The 22,168-nt window shown below is 37.0% G+C and overlaps 1 protein-coding gene across 1 annotated transcript; it reads left to right on the forward strand.

Moving 5' to 3' along the window:
- Positions 1-44: 44 nt before the first annotated feature.
- On the forward strand, positions 45-21,180 carry KRIT1 (KRIT1 ankyrin repeat containing). Its single transcript, XM_005518792.3, has 18 exons — positions 45-121; positions 1,150-1,474; positions 2,144-2,265; positions 2,546-2,705; positions 3,800-3,892; positions 4,843-4,972; positions 7,030-7,273; positions 7,566-7,681; positions 8,104-8,247; positions 9,311-9,467; positions 9,734-9,841; positions 11,492-11,648; positions 13,741-13,892; positions 14,518-14,684; positions 16,573-16,660; positions 18,341-18,547; positions 18,855-18,971; positions 19,442-21,180. Exons 3-18 carry the CDS (start codon positions 2,164-2,166, stop codon positions 19,508-19,510), a joined length of 2,211 nt encoding a protein of 736 aa, XP_005518849.1. The 5' UTR covers positions 45-121; positions 1,150-1,474; positions 2,144-2,163; the 3' UTR covers positions 19,511-21,180.
- The last annotated feature ends 988 nt before the right edge of the window (positions 21,181-22,168 follow it).

Raw genomic sequence — 22,168 nt, forward strand, 5'->3', positions numbered from 1 at the left:
CACCGCGCCGGGGGAGGGAGCGGGGCGGGGACGGGGCGGAGCAGGCCGGGACGCGGGGCCTGGGCGGCAGGCGCGGCGGGAGGATGCGGCGGGCAGGCGGCGGCAGGCGCCACCGAGGAAGGCAAGGCAGGCGGGGAGGGAGCGGGGCCAGGGCGACCTCCCTCACCCCGGCTCCGGGCGCGGTCCTGAGGGCGGGGGAGCCGCTCCCGCCCCGCGGGGATTCAGCGGGAGCACCCCTCGGCGATCGGTACCCGGCGGCTCCTGGGCGCGGCCGGGGAAGTTCGGGGCGTTACCCGGCCGGGCGGTGCGGGGCGGGAGGTGCTGGGGTGCGGGGCCGCCTGCCGCCCGTCGCTCTCCGGCCGTGCCGAGGCGAGGCAGCGATGCAGGGCTCCCGATGCCCCCGGCCTCCCGCCTCCCAGGCGGGGGTGGTGCGGCCGGGAGTCCCGGCAGGAGCCGCCCTCCGCCTCGTCCCGGCGTGTCCTGCGGGAGGCGGGAAGGCTTGGCGGCGCTGGGAGAAGCCTGGGCGAGGCGTGTGCCTTTGGAATGGGGCCGCGTTGTTAGCACCTGGGTTTGGTCAGAATCAGTTCGTGGTGATATCTTCTGAAGCTGGTTGTGTTTATTGTCACATCCTTCAGCTTCACCCGCCTTCATTCTCACTTTTTGTTTTCTGGAGTTATTTTGCAAGTCTCAGCGCTGTCAGTTTCACAGATATGCTCGTTCTGCACTGTGCAGAGCAGTGGCAGGGGGAGTTCACCCGCTGCTTATTCACCTCGCCCAGCACCTGTCATCCAGGTGACCCGGCCGTACCAGTGCAGGCTCCCTCCACACAAGCCTACGACCCAAACCTTGTGTATCCAAGCACGTGTAAAACCCAAGGACTAGGTCTTTCCTAGCTGTGCATAAGGGATGGTTGTTTCTTTTTCCTTTTCAAATTCTTAATGCCCTTAAGTATGAGTTTTTGTGAGTCAACATGTTGCTTATTTAATGTTTTTAGATGTTACTGTAATGCAAATCATTAGCTGTTTCTCTTTGGATATTATACTGTTCACGCACCATCATTAAATCCTCTAACTAATGTATTTATCTTAACTGATGGTGAAAACATCCATGTTGTTATTTATGTTGAGATTTTTTTCAATATCTTTTCAGGTAGTCTTGCTCCCAGGAAACATACTGGACTAAGGCCATAGGAATCTGAAGACCTCTGTTTCTCCTAGAAGAGGTGGAGAAGCTAGAAACACTAACATTTAAAATATGTAGAGGAGTTAATCCGCAAAAAGCATGCGCGTACTGATGCTATGGAATGAAAGTGTGTTCATTTGCAGATGAAGAAAATGATCAGCTGGAAGGTGGAAATGGTCAGACATAACCTTCTTTCTGGAAGCTGATACGTGATTTAGCTTTAGGAGATTTTCCATATAACTTCCATACTATTTTGTGATTTTAGGAATTGTCACCTTGGTTTAACAGAAGGGTAAGCAAAGCTTTTTCTTAAATCTAAATGCTTCTATTCGCTTTTTTCAGAAACTAAAAATATATTCTTTTCAGAAGCTCTATTTGAATGAATTGTGCACCACTTTGCAGCTCCACTGAAATAAAACTAAGTAAATTAATCCATATTATAGTTTATTTTTATCAGCTTTGTTACTTGGCTGTAGGCAAAACTGTGTTCTACTTTGTGGGGGGGAGATGAAAACCAGGTATTTTCTTGAAATCCATGTGGAACTCAGAGAAGTGGAGTACTTGTTACACCACAATTTATAAATTACAGTGCTTGTCACTTAAAAATGGCTTTCTTCTTAAAATTCATATCTTTTCCAGAGCTCAAAATTTCTTTGGCCTTTTGTCTGGTTTGCAAAATGGGGAAGATAGTTACAAAGTGGGAAAAAGAAATACATTGCTTTTATTTTAAAGATAGTTTAGAGAACAAGCTTATTTGTATCAAATTTACATGACATTCTATTTTCCCCTTTCATGAAAAGGAAGCAGAATTCTATCAGCCATTGGCATTTCTCCAGCTAAAGAACAATAAATGAATAACGCAAAGCATCAGTGGATATGAGCACTGCATCCTGAAGTTTAGTGTGCTGTTGGATGTTTTTTTCAGCTGAACCTTTTCTTCCTGTTTATTCATTATTTCCAGTGATAAAGTAAGAAGGAGAGATGGGAAACCCAGAAAACATTGGAGATGCATATGTTGCTGTGATTCGTCCAAAAAATACTGCTAGCCTCAATTCTCGGGAGTATCGAGCTAAATCCTATGAAGTAAAATTATTTCTTTTCTTATGCATTAGTTGTTTGGCTTTTTAAATAGTATAGTAAATATGTAATAATAGAAGAGAATGTAGTCTTTTACTCAGTAGTCTGATGCAGAGGTCATTCTGACTTCACTATTCTGCTCCTCAACATTTTGTACTTCTTGAATTTTGTTGCTACTTCTACTGTGGCATAATAAATAATAATAATAATAGTAATAATATTTTTTAAAGTTCTGTGCTTCTTTCAGCTGTGCTTAAACTTCTTTGGTTTCATTATTGTTTGAAAGATTTTGCTACTTGAAGTTCCCATTGAAGGCCAAAAGAAAAAAAGAAAGAAAGTTTTGCTGGAAACTAAACTTCAAGGAAGCACTGAGATAACCCAGAGCATCTTGGATTATGTATTAGAAGCCACCAAACCAATTTCACCAGCCAATCAGGGTATTAAAGGTAAAGCCATTTTAATCTACTATACTGTTGATAACACCATAAAAATATTTTTTAAATTGTCATGGCAAGGTTGTACAAAAGCATGAATTTAGTATAAAGAAGGAAGATATGTTTTGAAGTTCATCAAAAAAAACCTAAGCCAACAGTACAGCTAAAACCTTTTGTTTAGCTTTGTTTCTCTTTACCTTCCCATTCTATAAAATGCTTACTAAAAGATTGTTAATAAATTAATCTTTCTCTATGTTGCTTCTTCACCTCAAGTTTAGATTTATAGCTAAACTTCCAATAAACCAGATCAAAGTGGCTTTTTTATCCATAACTTCAGCTAAAACTTTACTTGGACTAGGGAACTGATAGATTATAAAGTCAGTTGTTCAGAAGACAGTATCTATATGAAAATATTTCTAGCATAACTGTATCGCTCACAGATGGAATTTGATGAATACTTTTTTTTCCTTGTTACGTAGCTGACCTAGCAAAGAACCTCACACTTGTGCTGACAAATTTGTTTTTAACTGGCTTATTGCATTTCCAGGTTGGTATCAAGTATAATGACTAAAAGACTTCTGGTCTTTGCTGTGGACTTCATCTTTGTTGTTTACATGGTAAAAAGTTGCAGGTGGCAGTAACTGCAGCTAAGTGGATGTAACAGAGCTCGTTCTGCAGCAAACACAGAATAACAGAATTAATACACATAGAGGAATGTCCTCTAAAAGCAAAAACTCCATTCCTTGTCTAGTTTGGAGAGTTTTAATTTGACTCACTCAGATGGCCCAAGCATTAATTATGCCCAGCTTAGTTTGTACACTGCTAAAATATGCAGCTGAGGTTGGAAAAGTTGAAAAGGGCTACAGTCATATAATTTTTTCATGTTAATGGGTATATACATATTCATGTTCTTTAGTTTTTCATATGTATTTAGGTTTTCTTTGCTTTCTTTAGATTATAGCTCATAGTCTTAATTTTTTCTTCCTAGAAAGCAGGATGATTGAGTCTGGTAAGCTTTCAGATAGCCAACTCTAGATTTTTCTCTTTGTTTTGATGATTAATTGTTTTGTGTATTGTCTGTCTTCTGTTTTTAAATAATGTGCTAGGAAAGCGTGTGGTGTTAATGAAGAAGTTTCCTCTAGATGGAGAGAAGGCAGGCCAGGAGGCATCTCTCTACATTGTTCCAACTGTTGTGAAAGGTAACATTGAGCATGATTTGTGAAGCTGCACCTATTTTAGCAGAAATTCACTTGAGAGTTTATTTTTTGATATTATATACTTAAGTTGTATATAGCTATCTCATTGATATATGATTGTATGTATAATTATATATATAATATATGGCATATTTATATAATATATTTTAATATGATATATGGCTTTTTCTGTATTTAAACATTAAAAGTTGCAGGCAGGTGCAAAACTCCCTGAATGTTTTAAACTTTGAAGAAATTACTTAAAATCAAGGAAGAAACCTTTGGTTTAATGTATTGCCTTTGTTTTTGTAACAATTGTTACTGTTACAAAAAGTGCAGTATTTGTGCACTTGGTTATGTTTCAAAACACAGGCATTAACTTATGTAGAATTTGCTGAATGCAACTCTAAGACATCCTACTCAGTTCAGTGTCCTCTAGTCAGAGAAGAATGCTTAGTAAGTCTAAACAGTAAATAAATTCTATAGAAAGCCAAGTTAATTACTTGTCAGGAAAGTACTTTTAAAAACATTGAAGTAAAATGTCTGTGTGCTTTTGGGCAAACTTCTTCATTTTTTCCATACTTATAAGACTTGATAAAACCTATCAAATAGGTACCATTATGGCGTTACCGGTACCAATACATACCTCTCCTAGTCCTGAGTCATCTTCCTTTTTTTTTTTTATCTGGTAACAGGATGCATTTAACATTTATTTCTCAAATGAACCTAATTACAGTGATGGAATAGTGACAGAATATCTAGGGGTTTTAAGGATAAGCTGTTGGGTTCTGAATTGCTGTATAATAATAATTGCTATCAATTATTATTTGGAGAAAATGAAGTCACTCTAGTCTAAAGTTAAGATATAGTCTTACTTAGGGATGTGTGACTACAAAAGATGCAGAAGGGAAAATAAGATTGTTTTCACTGATCAGAGTATGTTTCTTTTTTAGATAATACAAAATATACATACAGTCCTGGATGCCCTGTGTTCTACTGTTTACAAGACATCATGAGAGTCTGCAGCGAATCCAGCACACACTTTGCTACACTAACTGCAAAAATGTTAATTGCCTTGGATAAGTAAGAGACACAATCAGTAAAAATACATTAAAATGAAAAGTTTGATATTTTATATCAAAATATAAATATATATGAAAAAGATAATTTGTTAATGTAACACATAGTTTTTATAGCATATATAGGTTAAGAAGAAAATCATCATGGTATTTTCTTCATGTTTATCAGAAATGGAAACTTTGACAAGATATTTCTAAAAGTCTTTTTGCAAACTCAAAATGGTGTTTATCTCAATCAAGTAGCTTTTTGGAAGTTCATGCTCACAGTGAATGTTTTCTAAAATCATAGTGTTTAATCTTCTGTAAATGCCATAATTGTCATATGAGTAAGAGCACTTGCCAGATTGTAGTAAAAATATCCTGTAATTGTATACCATTAAGATTTGCATTTAAATTAAATCTCCCTGTAGAAAGGGAGTGCATCTTCCCCAGACACACTAATTTATTTGCAGTAGGGAATTGACTTTCAGAAAGGTGTTTAGCTAGATTTGTACTAGTTTGAAATTTGAGTACATGAACAGGTTTGGGTTTTTTTGTTTGTTTGTTTGTTTTTTAATGTACCCTTAACCAAGAAATACCAGACACACTTGCATATGAACTTACTTGCAGTAGTAAAGTTAGCTAAAACCTCTGGCTAATGTAAAAAAATCATGCTACAGGCTATTGCTTAAAAGGTTCTGTGTAGGGTTTTTACAATTTACTAGTAGAGTTGTAGCATTTCCATGTATACCATCGTACCAGTTAAATTTATTTGCTGCTTGCTGAATGCCTTCAGGCTCTAAGTTCTGCTTAGAAGCCTCACAAGAAGCCTTGGAAATACAATAGAAAATAGTTTAAATTTTTTATTCTCTATATACATAACCTGAAACAATACTTCTCAAAGATTCAAACTGCCATAAGTAATTTATCTACCAAATATTTAGAAAAAATGTCTGAAAATACCTTAGAGGGTGTTTGTAGCACAATGACTACAATTTTAATGTTCTTTCTGCCAGGACCATGAGTAAGTGAAGGGAATGCTGCTTTTGCATGACATTATAGCTTGGATCTAGGACTTAAACATAGGCCTGAGCATATGCACTGAACTGCAGGTTGGTTACCTTCTGCCATCCTTACATATGATTCTGGGACAGACAAGATCCAAGTGGTCAGTCAGTGGACGTCCAAAGCATGTACTTCTATTTCTTCTATATTTCCAGGCTCAATCACTAAACAGAATTTATTGTATTCCAGCAAGGCACATTTTTACCTCAAGTTTGTGAGAAAGTATGTGCAGAAGCCTAAATACAAACCTGGCTTTAGACCTTTAGTGCACTACTTAATATAACAATTTAACAATTTTAACAATTTAAGAGTTCTGTAAAAAGAAAATTTACTCGAGATGAATAACTTGTCCTGAGCCCTGTGTTATATTGCATATGTGGCAGGAAAAATGCAGCAGGTCTACAGTAGCACAGAATAAGAGAGCTCTAAAGGTCTTCAGTGCTGTCAGTAGGAGTGCACTCACAGCACAGCTTTAGAGAAAGGCAGGTGGTAGCCTGTGTGAAAGAGACTTAGCGATTTGGAAACTGACCCTTTTGGTTTATTGCCTTTTCCTGTCTTTTCATAATTTCCTGCTGTTTCTTCTTTCCCTAATTAAACACATGAGTTGAAAAGCTTAAGTCAGTACAGATATTGAAACTCACCCTTTAAAAAACTCCACAAAATTTGTTCAGAGCAGTAACGTTACTAAACTGAAAGTAAATGAAATGGTGAAATGTTGATGTGGTTAGTTTTGTAGTTCTAACCAGTGTTAGTGCATAATTTCCTTCTCTTTGAGAGTTTGCATCCCCACAAAATTGAGCAAATACAACCGTTTAACTGAGTGTAGTTAACAAATTTCACATTCAGGGAGTAATTTAGCCTTAGAAAATTGGCTGTGCACATTATAATTATTTTTTTTTTAATTCAAATGTGTGATTATCATATATGCAGTCCTTAATCAAACAGAATAATGGACAGCATGACCAAAATTATCCTTTTCTACCTGAAAATTAATTACTTGCCCATTCTCTCCTGCAGGTGGTTGGATGAACGGCACACCCAGTCTCACTCCATCCCAGCTTTATTCCGACCATCTCCTCTTGAGAGAATTAAAACAAATGTAATAAACCCTGCCTATGCTATAGAACCTGGTCAAACAGAGAGCTCATTGCACATGGGTTATACTGCCCTGGAAATAAAGAGTAAAATGCTGGCATTGGAGAAAGCAGATATGTGTATCTATAATCCTTTGTTTGGATCTGACCTTCAGTATACCAATAGGGTAAGAACTATATTATCATTTTGTATTTGTGAAACATACATACGTTTTCATTTTAGAGTTCATTCATTTATTTGATATGAGTGTATGCTCACATCAGAGTTGTTTATTTAGCAGTAAGTGTGCACTAGTTTTTCAAATCCTTGTATTTGATCATAATTCTCTTTCATTATAAAATGTTACTGTCATAACTTCATAACATAAATTCAAGAGAATACCTGACCGGAATGGGGGATTGTGTAGCCAAATCTCAGTAAGATTTTTTTTCAGTTGTGTTTAAATTATGTCTTCACAGGTTGACAAGGTGGTAATAAATCCATACTTCGGCCTTGGAGCCCCAGACTATTCAAAGATTCAGATTCCTAAAAGAGAAAAGTGGCAACGTAGCATGAGCAGTGTCACAGAGGACAAGTATTATGTTACATTTGTTTTTGATTAATGGATAATTTTGGTTTCTTTATTACAGTAGCACTTGATAGACTTAGAATGAGATTCCTGTTACTTTAAGTTCACTGTATAAATACATGTTTTAAATGAAATTCTATTTGAAATCTTTAAGTATTGAAACAACAGTTGAGGGATGAAGACAGGTGTTAATTATGAACTTTAGAGAAGCATTTCTTACTTTAAAAAATACAACTGTGGCTTGATTTCTGCATGACAAAAAACCTGTTTGCATGAATACTGGCACATTTTAGTTGCATGAACTTCTCTTTTATTCTTCAGGTGGATCTGTGGTTAGTGCTATGCTTGTGATTTTGAAAAAGTTGATGTTCTCAACAATTGTAGTATTTCTGAACTGTCTTCTTCCTGCTTCCCCTCTTAATTCATAGGGAACACCAGTGGGTAGATGATTTCCCTCTTCACCGCAGTGCTTGTGAAGGCGACTCTGATTTACTAAGCCACCTTCTGGATAAAAAGTTTTCTGTTAATCAGCTGGACAGTGACCACTGGGCACCAATCCATTATGCATGCTGGTGAGTCAAGGATAGTTTTACCATTCAAGTGCATTCTAGCTGTCATGATTCTTTAGCGCTATCATTTATGTAATTTATCAGCCTCCATATGAAGAAATAAAAAAAAACTCTAGACTTTTTATGCTTTGATTATAATATATGTTAGTGTTAACCTTCTGAAGAAAAACATTGCTTCAGGTTTTGAGATCATTTTCATTTGAATGATTTTTTGGGAGACCAGTTGTGGAGATCATGTCATCACTTACTTATTGCCTCTAGTGTCTCTCCTGACTATTCTAATTCCTGCTGGAGGCACTGGGTCTATTTTAGCATGGTAACTTTCAGAGTCTGTGTTGGCTTAAGCTTATGAGCAATTTTACAGCACAGCAGTAGCTGAGCTGAACATGTTTTGGTGCTGGTCATGCTTTGAGTGGGAAGCTGGACTAGGTGATTTACAGAGGTCAGCATGTCTGACTGTAACTCTGTGATTTAATCTGTAAGTGCTTGAAAGCTTTCCTCAGTCATAAAAATGTTTTTGTTTTGTCATTCGTGTATATAGTGGTCAGTATGTCTGATGATAGGAATAATGTGAAAATCAAGCTTGGGTATAAAAAGCCCACAATTTTACTTGCTTTTTAGAGTTTGTCAGGAAGTTTGTAAATACTTTGTACATCAAGTACACATTAGAGTTACCAGTTATAAGCATGGGGGTTAAGAATCCTCAGGATCCATCTGCATGACAATCGGAAGCTGAACTCTTATTCTCACACTGATTATTTTTTTCCAGACAAAGCTGAACTCTGTTCTGCCATGACTGAATTGCTGCAACTACCCAAACGTAGCTGGCTTAAAGCAAGGTTCAGTTTGTCTGTAATGAATCCAATGGTTACTAGACCAGTGATTACCAAAGAAGTGTAGAACTGATATTAATTTCTACAAACTTAATTATGTTCCATTTTATCTGGTGTAATTTGAAAGCTAAAAACCCTTCAGTGTGGAAAAAAACACTTTTTCATCATTAGGACAATCTGAAAAAAATTATTATATGTTTGCTCTGTCTGTTCTGATTTAAACATGTCTACAGGTATGGAAAAGTTGAAGCCACTCGAATGCTGTTGGAGAAAGGGAAATGCAATCCAAATCTTTTGAATGGTCAACTTAGCTCTCCTCTTCATTTTGCTGCTGGAGGTGGGCATGCTGAAATAGTACAAATTCTGCTAAATCATCCAGAAATTGACAGAGTAAGTTCTGTTTGTGTATAGAAATAGCAGTTTTAGCAACAGTTTCTAGATTGTGTATGAGAAATATTTTAGTGTCCAGATCACACTGTATAAACACAATGATCTTGTTAAGTGATTACTAAAAAATGGTTAAATATTTTTCATTACCTCTACTTTTCTCATTATGTGTCAATAAAATGTTTGAACTCTGGTATCAAGGTTTTAATTATCTCAAAATGTGTAAATGTAGAAATCAATGTAGAATCTGTGTTTCTGTTTGTTTGTAGCACATTACTGATCAACAAGGAAGATCTCCGCTAAATGTCTGTGAAGAGAACAAACAAAATGAGTGGGAAGAAGCTGCAAAACTACTGAAGGAAGCCATAAATAAACCTGTATGAGTTTATTTCCTAAATAGCTTAAAGTTTATATTTAATTTACATTTCTAGAAGAGCTAGAATCACTTCTGGCTGTTACTGGTAATGTGCAGCACATTGAAATTGTTAGTGTAAATATTGGCAAACTGACATTCTGTCTCTTTAAATATTTCTGTTCTGTTTCATGGCTCGAGAAATACAGGTAAGACATGTAAATGTGATGCTCCAATTTATTTGTAGGAGCATCACATCAGCTACTGATTTTATGTCTATTTTTGATCATGCAACCATCAGCTTTCTTTATGCATTCTTATATGTTGATAAACAGGAGCATTCAGCTGGCTAAATGTAGGCTTCTATGAAATAGGCTTTTTGTCAGCCAGTTTAGGCTTCCTTGGCAGCCAGTGGGGATTTAGCCTTTAGGATGGGAAACAAAATTTACAATGCAATTCCTCTTATCCTGAAGTAGATTTAAAATTAGCCAAATTATATAAACCCACTTGTTTCTTTTCTTTGACTTGAGATGCAACCTATATCCCTGTAAGTAGGTGGTACTAAACCTGTCAGTTTTTCAAGATGTTTTAAATTATTTTCATTTCACTCTGCATGAGTGATCTTCCAAAACAGTTAAGGAAGGAACTGACCTTTATTTTACTTTGACCTTTATTATTAGGCAGTAGATCATGTGAATGTGTGTGTGTGTCTAATGACTCTAAAGGCTAATGGACACATTTTAAGTAGACTTCAGAGTATAATCCAAGATGTCACTTATTACTATCTAATTAATAGAATATATAAACTCCCCTTATAAACTACTACTGTAGGAATGACACTGACTACTGCAGCAAAAACAGACTGATGCTTTCCATTCCAACCTTGTTTTCAGTAAGTTGTCATTTTCCAAGCCATCCATCTTTTTTTCCAGAAGTTCTAAGGAACTCAGTTCTTGGTGACTTAGATTTGAGGAAGGGAAATAACAAGTTCCTGAAAAGATTTTATTCAAGCAGCTGAAACATTTAACCTGTTACAGAAATGAAAACAAGACATTTAATTGATTTATGACTTTTGTATATTTGCTTTAAGCACCTGATTTATGTTTATGCATGTCTTTCACGAGACATGATATGGGCTCACATGAAATTCAGTGAAAACTATGGGAGTTCTGAAGGGGAAAATGATATCTTTCTTATTAGATTTATTTAGATTATATTATAGGAGCACTATAAAATTTACTGAGATTGTGTTCTTGTAGCAGGTTCTAAGTAAAGGGTGGTGCTTCCCTCTAAAAATGTCTTTATAGTGTAGGGGGGAAAAATTCATAACATGCCAATAGCAAAGTGAACGTCTTAGGATATGCATAGGCAGCTGAGCCTAGATTGCTCAGGGAGCTTTTAAATACCTACTTGCCTTTGAATTCAACAGAAGTCTTCAAAATACCAGCAAAACCTTTCTTGGAGTTACTGTTTTAAAAAGCACAGTATAAGAACTTGCCCAGGACATGAAACAAGCAATTTGGGTAAATAATAAATGTGTAGGAGTTGTGCAATGTTCTTTTTCCCAGCATTATAGATGTTGTTGATATATGGTAAAACTACTTTCCTCTCCAGAAACATCAACAGAAAGGATTTTAACAAATTGTCTGTTTAATGTGTTCCCATTTTTATGTAGTATGAAAAGGCTCGAATTTATCGTATGGATGGGTCATATCGCTCTGTCGAGCTGAAACATGGAAACAACACAACTGTCCAGCAAATAATGGAGGGCATGCGCCTGTCTCAAGAAACTCAGCAGTACTTCACTATCTGGATCTGTTCTGAGAACCTCAGTAAGTAAAAAAGGCAATGGTTATACTTGAGGATTTATCATTGTTTATTTCTGCTAGCCTTTAGGAAAAACTCATGCTGTCTTAGGAGAGTAGGAGACATGCTCTCTGACAGGCTTTACAGCCTGATGTCTCCAAACTGCTTTCACAGCTGTGGAGAGCTTCTCTGTGTTAGCTTTTACTTTGGGTCCCTCAATAGGTCTGACTGTATCACTCTGGCGCCTAGCATGTGTTTCATTCAGGAAGATGAGGCTGTTCCAGGGTGCATTTCTGTTACAGGGCACCTTGGCTGTCATAGGCCTTTTACTCGTAGCTTACTCTGTTTTTATCCATATTTTTCTTCCCAGAGTATCTGAATTTGAATGCACGTAGTTGTTTTAGCCAATGTTTAGTCTTTTTAAAACCACTAGTTAAAGTAAGATGATTAATGTTTTTTCATTAGTTCCTTTAATCATCTGAATTTTCCTGTGTTTTGCACCAAAATAATTTTTGATAAACAAGCTTTCAAATATATTTGATGGGATAGAATTCTGATGTAAAATGCCATGTTTATAGCTGTGGTATTTCTTGGTATTTCTGATCTAAATAAAAAAGATATTATAGTTTTTGAGATATATAACAAAAGATAAACAGAAGCCCAAGAGAGTCAATGAGTGTGATTGGGTATTTTCAGATAATATGGTCAACAGTACTGCTGCAACATGATAGCTGTGGGACACCTTGTGGATTACAAAGCTCAGTTCAGGTCTGGTAGGATGCTGTGTTGACAGTGTCATTAACACAGAAGCCTTGCATTTAAAATTTTATTTACTGTTGCAAATTCTCCACTACAGTATTGTTACTTTTTTTTTTGTTTAAAGTAGTTCTCATTATTGCAGAAAATATTTTCTTTATTTTTCTTTAGTCTTTTTCTCCCAGTATCATTCCATTGGGCTTTTTAATTTGCTGTATGCCACATGACCACTGTAACCCTCAGCTAAACATAGATGTTAATGTGAAGAAAAGGAAGTGTTTGACAGTTGAAGTGTTGCTGCTTTTACCTTTTCTAAATATCTATGTAATGTTTTCATAGAATCATTGAGGTGTTACCCTTGCGCTGGGGCGGGGGAGCTTACTGATACATTGTGTAAAAGCAAGTAATTCTCTAGATATTTAGCCTAGATTTGAAAATGAGCTCCCGATTTATGGCTTTAAACAATTAATGGATAATCTCCATTACAAAGCATGTTACAGTTTGTGTACAATTGCAAAACACTGTAGGTTTCTTTCTTGTAGGACAGATGATGCTTTTCTGTGTTTGAATGTAAGATGGATAAATTAAATGAACAGACTGATCTCAGTGAAAGATGTTGTGCTTTAAGTTTTCTATATAATGTGAAATGCTACAATGTGAAAGCCAGAGCAGTGAGGATAAGGCAGATACAGCCTCCTAGAACCTCACTCCTAGAAAAAGCGAAGAGATATTCCAAGGACAGGCAGGGTGAGAAAACCAAAGGTACAGACTCTACTACATAGTAGGGCTGTAGTTGAAAGCTCTGTATTAATTTCTCAGCTTTCATATACACAGGAGAACATTAAACATTGATTGTCTTTAGCCTGTTAAGAATCAATACATCTTACAGATTAAAAAGAAGAATGTGTGTTCTGAAAAGTTTATGATTTTTATATGTATACAAAAAGGGCAAATACATTTATAAGATAAATTATATCTGTATTTTTCTGTCAGAAATAAGATTATTGGACTTTGTATTTCTGCCATAATAATAGAGACAACAGTCTCTCATGTTTTATTATTGTGTTTTTAAGGTCAGTCTTGGTACTCCATTAAATTTTTAAATAGCCCTTCACTGCTGAGAAACTGAAAATAATGAAGCTTCAACACCATTGCATTTAGCGAATTGATACCAAGCTTTTCATCAATAAATCCATATTTTCAAAACCTTTTCTATATAGCAGATTAGAAAACATAGGTAAAATGTTTGTTAATGTGTCGTCAATTTCAGATGCTCTGGGTTTGGTGCAGCATTTAATCATATGTGTGTATGTGCTGGGTTATTCTGTTTGTTTATTTACAAACAAAGCTGTTATTTTTCAGGTCTCCAGCTGAAGCCATATCACAAGCCTTTGCAACATATTCGAGACTGGCCTGAAATATTCACTGAACTGACAAACTTGGATCCTCAAAGGGAAACCTCACAGCTTTTCCTGAGAAGGGATGTGAGACTTCCACTGGAAATAGAAAAAAAGGTCAGCACTTGGAAGTGAATGAAGTTATGGTCAGACTCAGAACACTCTGACAGTCAACACTCAGTGTGTATAGTGACTAGTAATTACTTAAACCTGACATATCCTTTTCTGTAACGGTTTGAGTCTTCACATTCTTCCCTCCCTCTCTCTTGCCTTCCTGCCATCTCTTTGTTCTCTTACTTTTTCCCACCCTCTCACTTGAGTTAATCCAGTGTCTCCATGTGTCAGTCTCTGCCTGTCATACAGCTAAAAACAACCTGCCTAATTTTCTTCCTTGTGCTCTTGTTTTTCAGTTATTTAATTGGTCTATTTCAATGGGATTATTCAAGCATATTACCAAAAATAAATTAATGGGGGAAAAAAATCCACAGATACCAGTATTTCTGTGAATTTTTTGATTGGGCATGGTGTGCTAGTTGCCTTTATTGGTGTGTTAGATGAGTGAAGTGTTGAAGTAAGTCAATGAAAAGCAATGCTTCTATTACAAAGCAGCACTAAAATGTACACTTCAGTCAGGATCACACCTTTGTCTTCTGTCTCTGAGTCAGTGAGAAATGGTATTTATAGTTTCTAAGCTTATTTTCCTTTTAACAAAGAAATCATATTATTTAAATCTTTTTAACAGATTGAGGATCCATTGGCTATTCTTATACTTTTTGATGAGGCCAGATATAATTTACTCAAAGGTTTTTATACATCACCCGATGCAAAGCTGATTACACTGGCAAGTCTTCTTCTACAAATAGTCTATGGAAATTATGAGAGCAAGAAACATAAACAGGGCTTTCTAAAGTAAGTATGTGTTTAAAACTTAAAATTGTGTGTTAGATTAAGTATTTTTAGATAGCATTTACTATGGAACCCTCAAACTTTAGGTATGATACATTTGTTTGTTTTCTTCATCACTGTGCTATAGTTCAGAGTAATCACGTAACCCTTGTAGCATTAATAGAAGTTGGACATTGTGTGTGAAAATGTATTAATCTTAATTATTGCAGTCCTAGACAGAGGGGTGGAGGTTCTATAATGTGTAAAATCTGTCCTGAGATACAGTAATATCAAAATAAACAACAATATTCATTTGAAGGGTTCTGACAGGACCGAGGTTTTGAGCAATGTTGAAGAAACATCTTACTATGGCAGTTAGACCAATATCTGGGATTGACTTTCCCTCTTTAGACAGACCATGCAGTGATATTGTTTCTCTTCCGTCATTTGTAGGAGAAATGCTGTACTAAATTCTTCAAACACATAGCACCAGTAGGGCTCAGCCAGATGGTATTTTTCTCTCCCCTTCCCTCTGCATGCCAGCACAACAGTAGCTGAGCTATTTTGGGATGGCTTGTTCTTCCCACATACATTTCTATAGCAGTATCTGAGTCCATGAAGATTCCAGTTCTCTACTGTGTGCATCTTTACCCCTGCCATCTCCACCTCACTTCATTCATGGAACAGCAGCTGAGCTGCTCTGGAATGCTGCTATGCTTATCTTCTCTTATTCACAGCATCAGCTGAGCTGCCTTGGCCTGGTGGGTTTTTGCATGTGTTGTTCTGCAGTTGCACAGCCGGTCAATGGAATGTAAGGAGAATGGTGTTTAAGTGGGACTGCCCTCCTGTATGAGTGTGCAGTTCGGTGCAGCTGAATTTTGTATGAAATTACTCCCTGCTGACTCCCAGCAGCTGCAGGGATATATATATATACTTCTCTTCACAGAAGTGTATCAGTATTGTGGTTCCAAGTTCATCCTGCCCAGTGGAAATGTTGGGCTCTACAGACAGAACTACCTGCAAAGATAGTTTGGGCTAGATGAAAAGCCATTTGGACATGCTTTCCATCCATATTCACCTAGCTCTTCTTCATATAGATGAGGAGTTTCATAATCTGTTTTTCTTTTTGTAATTGTCATAGATATTCATTAAAAGACATGGTAATTCCAAAAATATATCCAGGCTGTTGTTTGTATGACAGTATCCTTGACCTTAAAGATCTGGTTGCACTGTCCTGTGCAGGGTTTTTGCTTGGCAGATCATATATACTGCCAAATACAGTTTAAATAGGTTACATCTAAATAGATTACATCACTAGGTCTTGATACTGTCTTAATTGTACATAAAAGCAAACTAGTAAAGACTTACATTCTTTTACTGTTTTTTGTTTCCTGCATTTTGGGTTTTTAAAAAAGGTAGTTGATCCAAGTAGCTTCTCTTTCATGTCATGTAATATATAACTTTAATATGGAAATTAACTGGGCTGAGTTCTTGGTAGTCCTGACTACAGGAGTGGAAGGAAGAATATCTACAGTCTGTCATATTTTCTGAGTATGTGATATGCTGTTGTAAATGGCATTTTGTATATAATTTTGGCTTCCAACCTGGAATTCACCAAACAGCTCCCTAACCTAACCAAGTATGAGTCCTGTGTTCTGCTGGCATTTCCTCCCCATGCCACGTCCATGATGTGTGACATAGAGTGTATATATATACACTCTATATAATGCTGGATCTTCATTAACTAAGAATTGCACTGTATCTTAGGAAACAATCCCATCTGATGAGACAAGATAGAGTAGGATCTGACTGTCTAGCTCAGTATGTGACTGGAAGGTACATTGTGGTAGGTGTTTTTTTTCTTGCTTTGTTTAGTGAAGAAAAACTTTGTTCCTCTTTGTTTCTCTCCTAGTGAAGAAAATCTTAAATCTATTGTACCAATAACTAAACTGAAAAGCAAAGCTCCTCATTGGACAAACAGGATACTTCATGAATACAAGGTAAAATAAATAAGCAGGTAGTAGAAAATCCTGTTCTTAAACATTTGTGACTGTTTGGTTGTCTATTAATGTCTATTAATGTCTATTAATGAAATACTCATATAAAAATAATAATATAATGAAATACTCGTATAAAAAGCTAAAAATGTTCTGAATTTTTGGGATGGGTTGTTGGAATATATTTCTTGTACAGTTACAGATCTCTTTGTTAGAAGTAAATATGTTTGTTATCTGTTCATTTTCCTTGTTCATACCCCATGTGTATTGGGCACACTTCCAATTTAGGCATAGGTGTGAAAAAATCTACTCTGAATTAAATTTCTATGTCTGCTTGTAGCAACAGATCCCCAAAGTCCTTTTTGTCAGTGTAGCTTGTATCTTAGGGATCTGGTAGTGCTGCTGACGTGCATGTGCACACACACAAACACACATAAACACCTTTGATTAGAGCACGTAATTGAGCAAATGCATCTAACTGAGGACTGTGGGTCCCAAATGAGGTCAGATTAAATTTTTGGTCTTCACAAGTAATTCTGGATAAAGTGAGGTGTGTCAGAAAAAGAACTGTACCACCTGATGCACATCACTAAAGGTAGCTGCCAGGAAATGCTGCAGAGGCACTTAGGGAATGTTTTCAAACCTTGCCCCACTTTCTGAATGAGATTACTTAGTCATAAACTTTCTTTTGGTGCCCACACCTTTTTTGTCAGAAATTAGCAGATCATTCCTATTCTTTCTAATAGAGATGAAGGAGGGAGTGATGATGGTCTGAGACTATAGTGTAGCAAAGTTGTCTCTGCTCTGTCATCAAATTATATGTAAGAACGAGCACAGGTTTCTTGACTTCTGCTTTTGGGACATTATTTTGGGGTGTGGGGCATGGAGGGAAATGGAAAGCAGTTGTAATCTTCTGTTCTGAAGATTTTACATTTTAGAAATAGCTGTGTAGAATTCCGGTAAGCTGTAAGGATCTGTGGATCCAGAGAGACTGATCCTGTCTACCACACCCATGGTCAAGGCCCCCTAACTGTTGAAGATTTGTGTTCTCCCTTATGTCTGTGCCTTCTGATCTTGTCCACGGCCCAACCAATTTTTTATTTGTTAGAGTGGTTGTTATCATTCTGGTTTGAGGAGCACTCCAGCGATAGTTTGTTCTGACTGCTGAACTCTACTGAAGAGGAAGGAACAGAAGCCTGTCTCATTCTGAATGAAGGCTCCACTAAAGAAAAGAGATCTGCACCTCTCTTTTGCTTAGAAAAGAAAAAACAATCCATGTTTTTGGAAGGAGGTACTTGCTCATCTTGATTGGACCCCTTAAAGGAGGAAGAATACTTAGTTTAAGGATTGTGATGCATTTCGTATCAGATGGGTGCATAGCTGCTGATCCCAAGTTCCAGTTACTGCTGAGAGAGGCAAAGCTATGGGGCCCTTCAGAGGCTGCGTCTGTGCTCAGATTTCCAAGGCTCATATCGATACTGGGTTTTTGCCTCAGTCTCTTCCAGCACTTGAGCTTTTCCATGGCTCTAAGGTTTAATTTAGCTTAGATTTAGGAAGATGGTTGATGGGAAGGCACTTTGGAAATACGCATTTAGTAGGGATTGCACTGAACAGCGGATTTTCTTCAAACAATCACAACTGTTTGGAAGGACTTGCTGATTGCTCTTGTTTCTTTATTTTTAGAATCTCAGCACCAGTGAAGGTGTCAGTAAGGAGATGCATCACCTTCAGCGCATGTTCTTGCAGAATTGCTGGGAAATCCCTACTTATGGAGCAGCTTTTTTCACAGGACAGATATTCACCAAAGCAAGTTCAAGTAGCCATAAAGTCATCAAAGTGTATGTAGGAGTAAATGTAAAAGGGCTGCACCTCCTCAACATGGAAACAAAGGTCAGCTTAAGTGAACTGCCAGTGATAACTATAAAACTTAATTATCTTCTCTTAAAATCTTTGTACTGGAAATAATTTTACATCCAACTGTTTAGTTAAACTTGACTGAAAATTTCCAAGATTTTAAGGTCTTTATAAGTCACTTACAAAGCCTTGTATTTTTTCACTATACTACTTTATGAACTACAACTGCATTGTGGAAATGTAGTGGTTTAAGTCTGAATCCTGTCTTTGTGAATGAAAGGAAGTTCAGTTTGCAAGTATGGAGGATGTTTTCTGAGTGACAGTTTCCTACATTTGATCATAGGCTTTACTCCTGAGCCTAAAGTACGGTTGCTTTATGTGGCAGTTGGGAGATGGAGATACGTGTTTTCAAATCCACAGTCTGGAAAACAAAATGAGCTTTATTGTGCATACCAAACAGGTAAGCACTATCATTTTGCATCCTTTATGTTCTTTTTCCTAAATTAGATATACAAGCCTCTTATCTCTTGAGACTGACCACACTTGCACAGTATAAAAGAAGCCTAAGCCATACCCCCACAAAAGTTATTTTAAAAGTTTATTATTAATATTTCAGAATATTTCCTTGTTTTCTTAGCATGTGAAGCCTTCAGAATTCAAAATACATAAAATGCATCTACAATCATTAGGATAAACCTTTTGTTTAATTCTGTTAAAGTAAGTTCTGAAACTGTTTCTTGCATATGCCCAATCCCTCATTCTCTTAGATTAATTCCAAATATAATGAGATTCAGAGAGCTGAAGCCAGTAACTTTGTGACTGAAAGTAATGGAGTTTGAGATTGGATAAAGCTGAGAATTGCTTTTGTTATGTACTTGATTGTCATAGTTCTGAAATGCTGATAGAATTTAATTGCATCCCTTTACATAGGCAGGACTCGTTGTAAAACTCCTGATGAAATTAAATGGCCAGCTAATGCCAACTGAAAGAAACGAGTGATGGAAATGAACAGTAGTTACAAGATGGCATCTGATGGCTGAGCAAAAAACAACTTTTTCCTCCTCGTAACAGGACTTCCATGTACATTAATTTTACACAATAGAAAAGTCAATTTGTACAGTTTTTTAACTTTGTACAGAAGCTGCATGGTTTATTTTTTTAAAAAAACTATACAACATATCTATTATTTTTATAAATATTTTTGTGTTTCATATATTAACTATTGTAGGGCTGAGCTTAACCAATAAAGCTGATGAAATCTGAATGGTTTACCTAGTTCGATAAGCATGAATCCAGTAAAGCTGTTGTTCCCAGAGAAATATGGGACTACCAGTGCCATTAAGGAAGTCTCAGTTAACCGATTTACCCTTCATGTCATTGTGTGGAACACCAAGGAGGTGGTATATGTTGCAGTATTTTGTAGACACCCTGTATTTTTAAGATACTATTGATAAATATGCCTAAAGGACCAGTTAGACCAGTTAGACCTTTGAGCAACTACTTTTGATAAACTCTTGTTGTCTATTTGGGTCAAATGGGCAGACATTTTAGCTTGCTTTATTTTCACTCTTAACTTTCTCATACTTTGTATTCATATTTATTCTAAAATACTGCATGAGGATGCCAAAAGGGAAATACTTTAAATCATTCAGAAGCCATATTGAATGTTTTGCATGCTTGTTTTGTAAAATGGATTTTTACTTTTGCTGTGCAATATATGTATGGAGGAGAGGGAGACAGGGATTTACAGATGAACCTTACTCAGAGGACTTTAGAAAGTTTTATAAATCCTACCCTGGATTGCAACACATATGCAGTAACAAAAGCTCATACGGGAGGTACTAAGTTATTTCTCTTAAATTAATTTTCCTACTGATTAATTCAGTTTCTTCAGGCTAAAAGCAGTGCAGGATGCAAGAATGAAGATAACAAGGAAGTCAGAGATTGTAAGCATTCTGCCTGCTCTTTGTAGAGTCAGGGTTGGGGCTCAACAAGTTGGGTCCCAAGTGTAGGGTGGGATCCTATGCAGTCTGAAACATATTCTTGTACATTAAAATAGTATCTGTAACGCAAATCTTTGAAGTTTCTGGTTGTATTTCAGGGTTTTAAGTGCACTTGACTATTTCTTCCGTGTAAACTGCATGCTAAAACAGTGTGCAATATTTTGTAAAAAAAAAGCTTTTATAAAAAAATAAAAATTAGCACTTGCCTCTAAGTTTTCAAATAAAAGCTAAAATGAATGTGAAGCACTGTGCTATTGTATAGTAACTTTACTCATACCTTACTGGTAACTGCAGTTTAAGAAATTAAAGTAGTAAGCCGTTAGAAACGTGAACGGGAGACTTGTATTTTGTATTCTTCTTAGCAAGCTGTACTTTTCTACTTAAACTTTACAGGCCTAAATAAAAGTAAATTTTCATGAATTGTTACGCTTTATTTAAGGTAAATAATGTAAGTCAGGTCCTTCATCATGCATCCCTGCTATCACTTGGCACTGGTATCAGAAATACATTTCTTTATATAGCACTTTCTTAGAAAACTAGAGGAAAATGTTAGGAAGGTTTGTCAGTTGCCTATATAACTATACTATCAATATGCCTTACTGCTGTATAGTCCTTTCTGCTAAATTCTTATTTATTACTACCTAATAAATTGTTTGCAACAAGTCATATTTGGTGTTTCTATTTTTTTAGCCAGCATGAAGGTGCCATCAAATGTTACACCAAGCAGGTGTTATTACCAAAGAGCAGTAGTTTGTAACAGGCTCGTCTTTGTAAGGTATGTAAGAAGAGGATCAGAGGGGACCAGAGGGAGAGTCCTATGTACTCTAAATTAAGGCAGTGCTCCTAGGATACTGCTCAGGAATTTACCAGGTAAACAGGAAGCTGTTCCTCGTGGCAAGCCAGAAGTTTGCAGGTGTTGCACATCAGTGCAGCCACAGAGCAGCGAGAGCCCAGCTCTACAGTCCCAGAGGTTTCTGGCACCTGGGTATGTAGGAGCTCATGCTGTCCTGCTGGGGCAAGGCAAAGCACGGAAATGAAAAATGGAACAGAGAGAAATCCAACACAGCTGAGACAGACTACTAGTAGCAACCCTCATATCAGTACCAAACAAAAAAACATTGAAAATGAGCTGCAAGATGGGAAAAGCTGACACTTGTGCCTTTGTAAACATGAGATGCCCAGCTTATCACCTATAGTCCATCTAACTAGCACTTTCTTAAAAAGCATGAACCTGTACAGCTGCAAAAGCAAAGATTTGAGTAGAACACTCAACCAGGCCCTGTAAGGCAAAAGAGTAACTGAGAACTTTAAACTGAAAAACAGGCGTGATTTTACCAAGTGGAATAACTGACCCCAGTGAGCAGCTTGTTCAAGAGCGAAGCCTCGGTCCTGGCACAATGTCCTGCTGCTGCTGCTTGGTGCAGGGAACAACTGATCCAGGGAGGTGGGGGCTTCCCAACCATTGTCAGCTTACAGCTGGATGCAGTTTAAAGCTGGGCTGTTGACTGGAAAAAGAAATACAGGTTCAACAGAAACAACATACATGGTTTGCAAAAGCTCTTCTTAATTGTTATTACTATAGGGTAAAGATATAAAAATAATGTACTAAATTACTATTCTATATAAATTTAAATATAATTAGTAATTACATAAA

This window comes from Pseudopodoces humilis, chromosome 1 (genome assembly GCF_049639895.1).
Source record: "Pseudopodoces humilis isolate 2021_Gansu_Grassland_sample_001 chromosome 1, ASM4963989v1, whole genome shotgun sequence".
NCBI classification, from domain to species: domain Eukaryota; kingdom Metazoa; phylum Chordata; class Aves; order Passeriformes; family Paridae; genus Pseudopodoces; species Pseudopodoces humilis.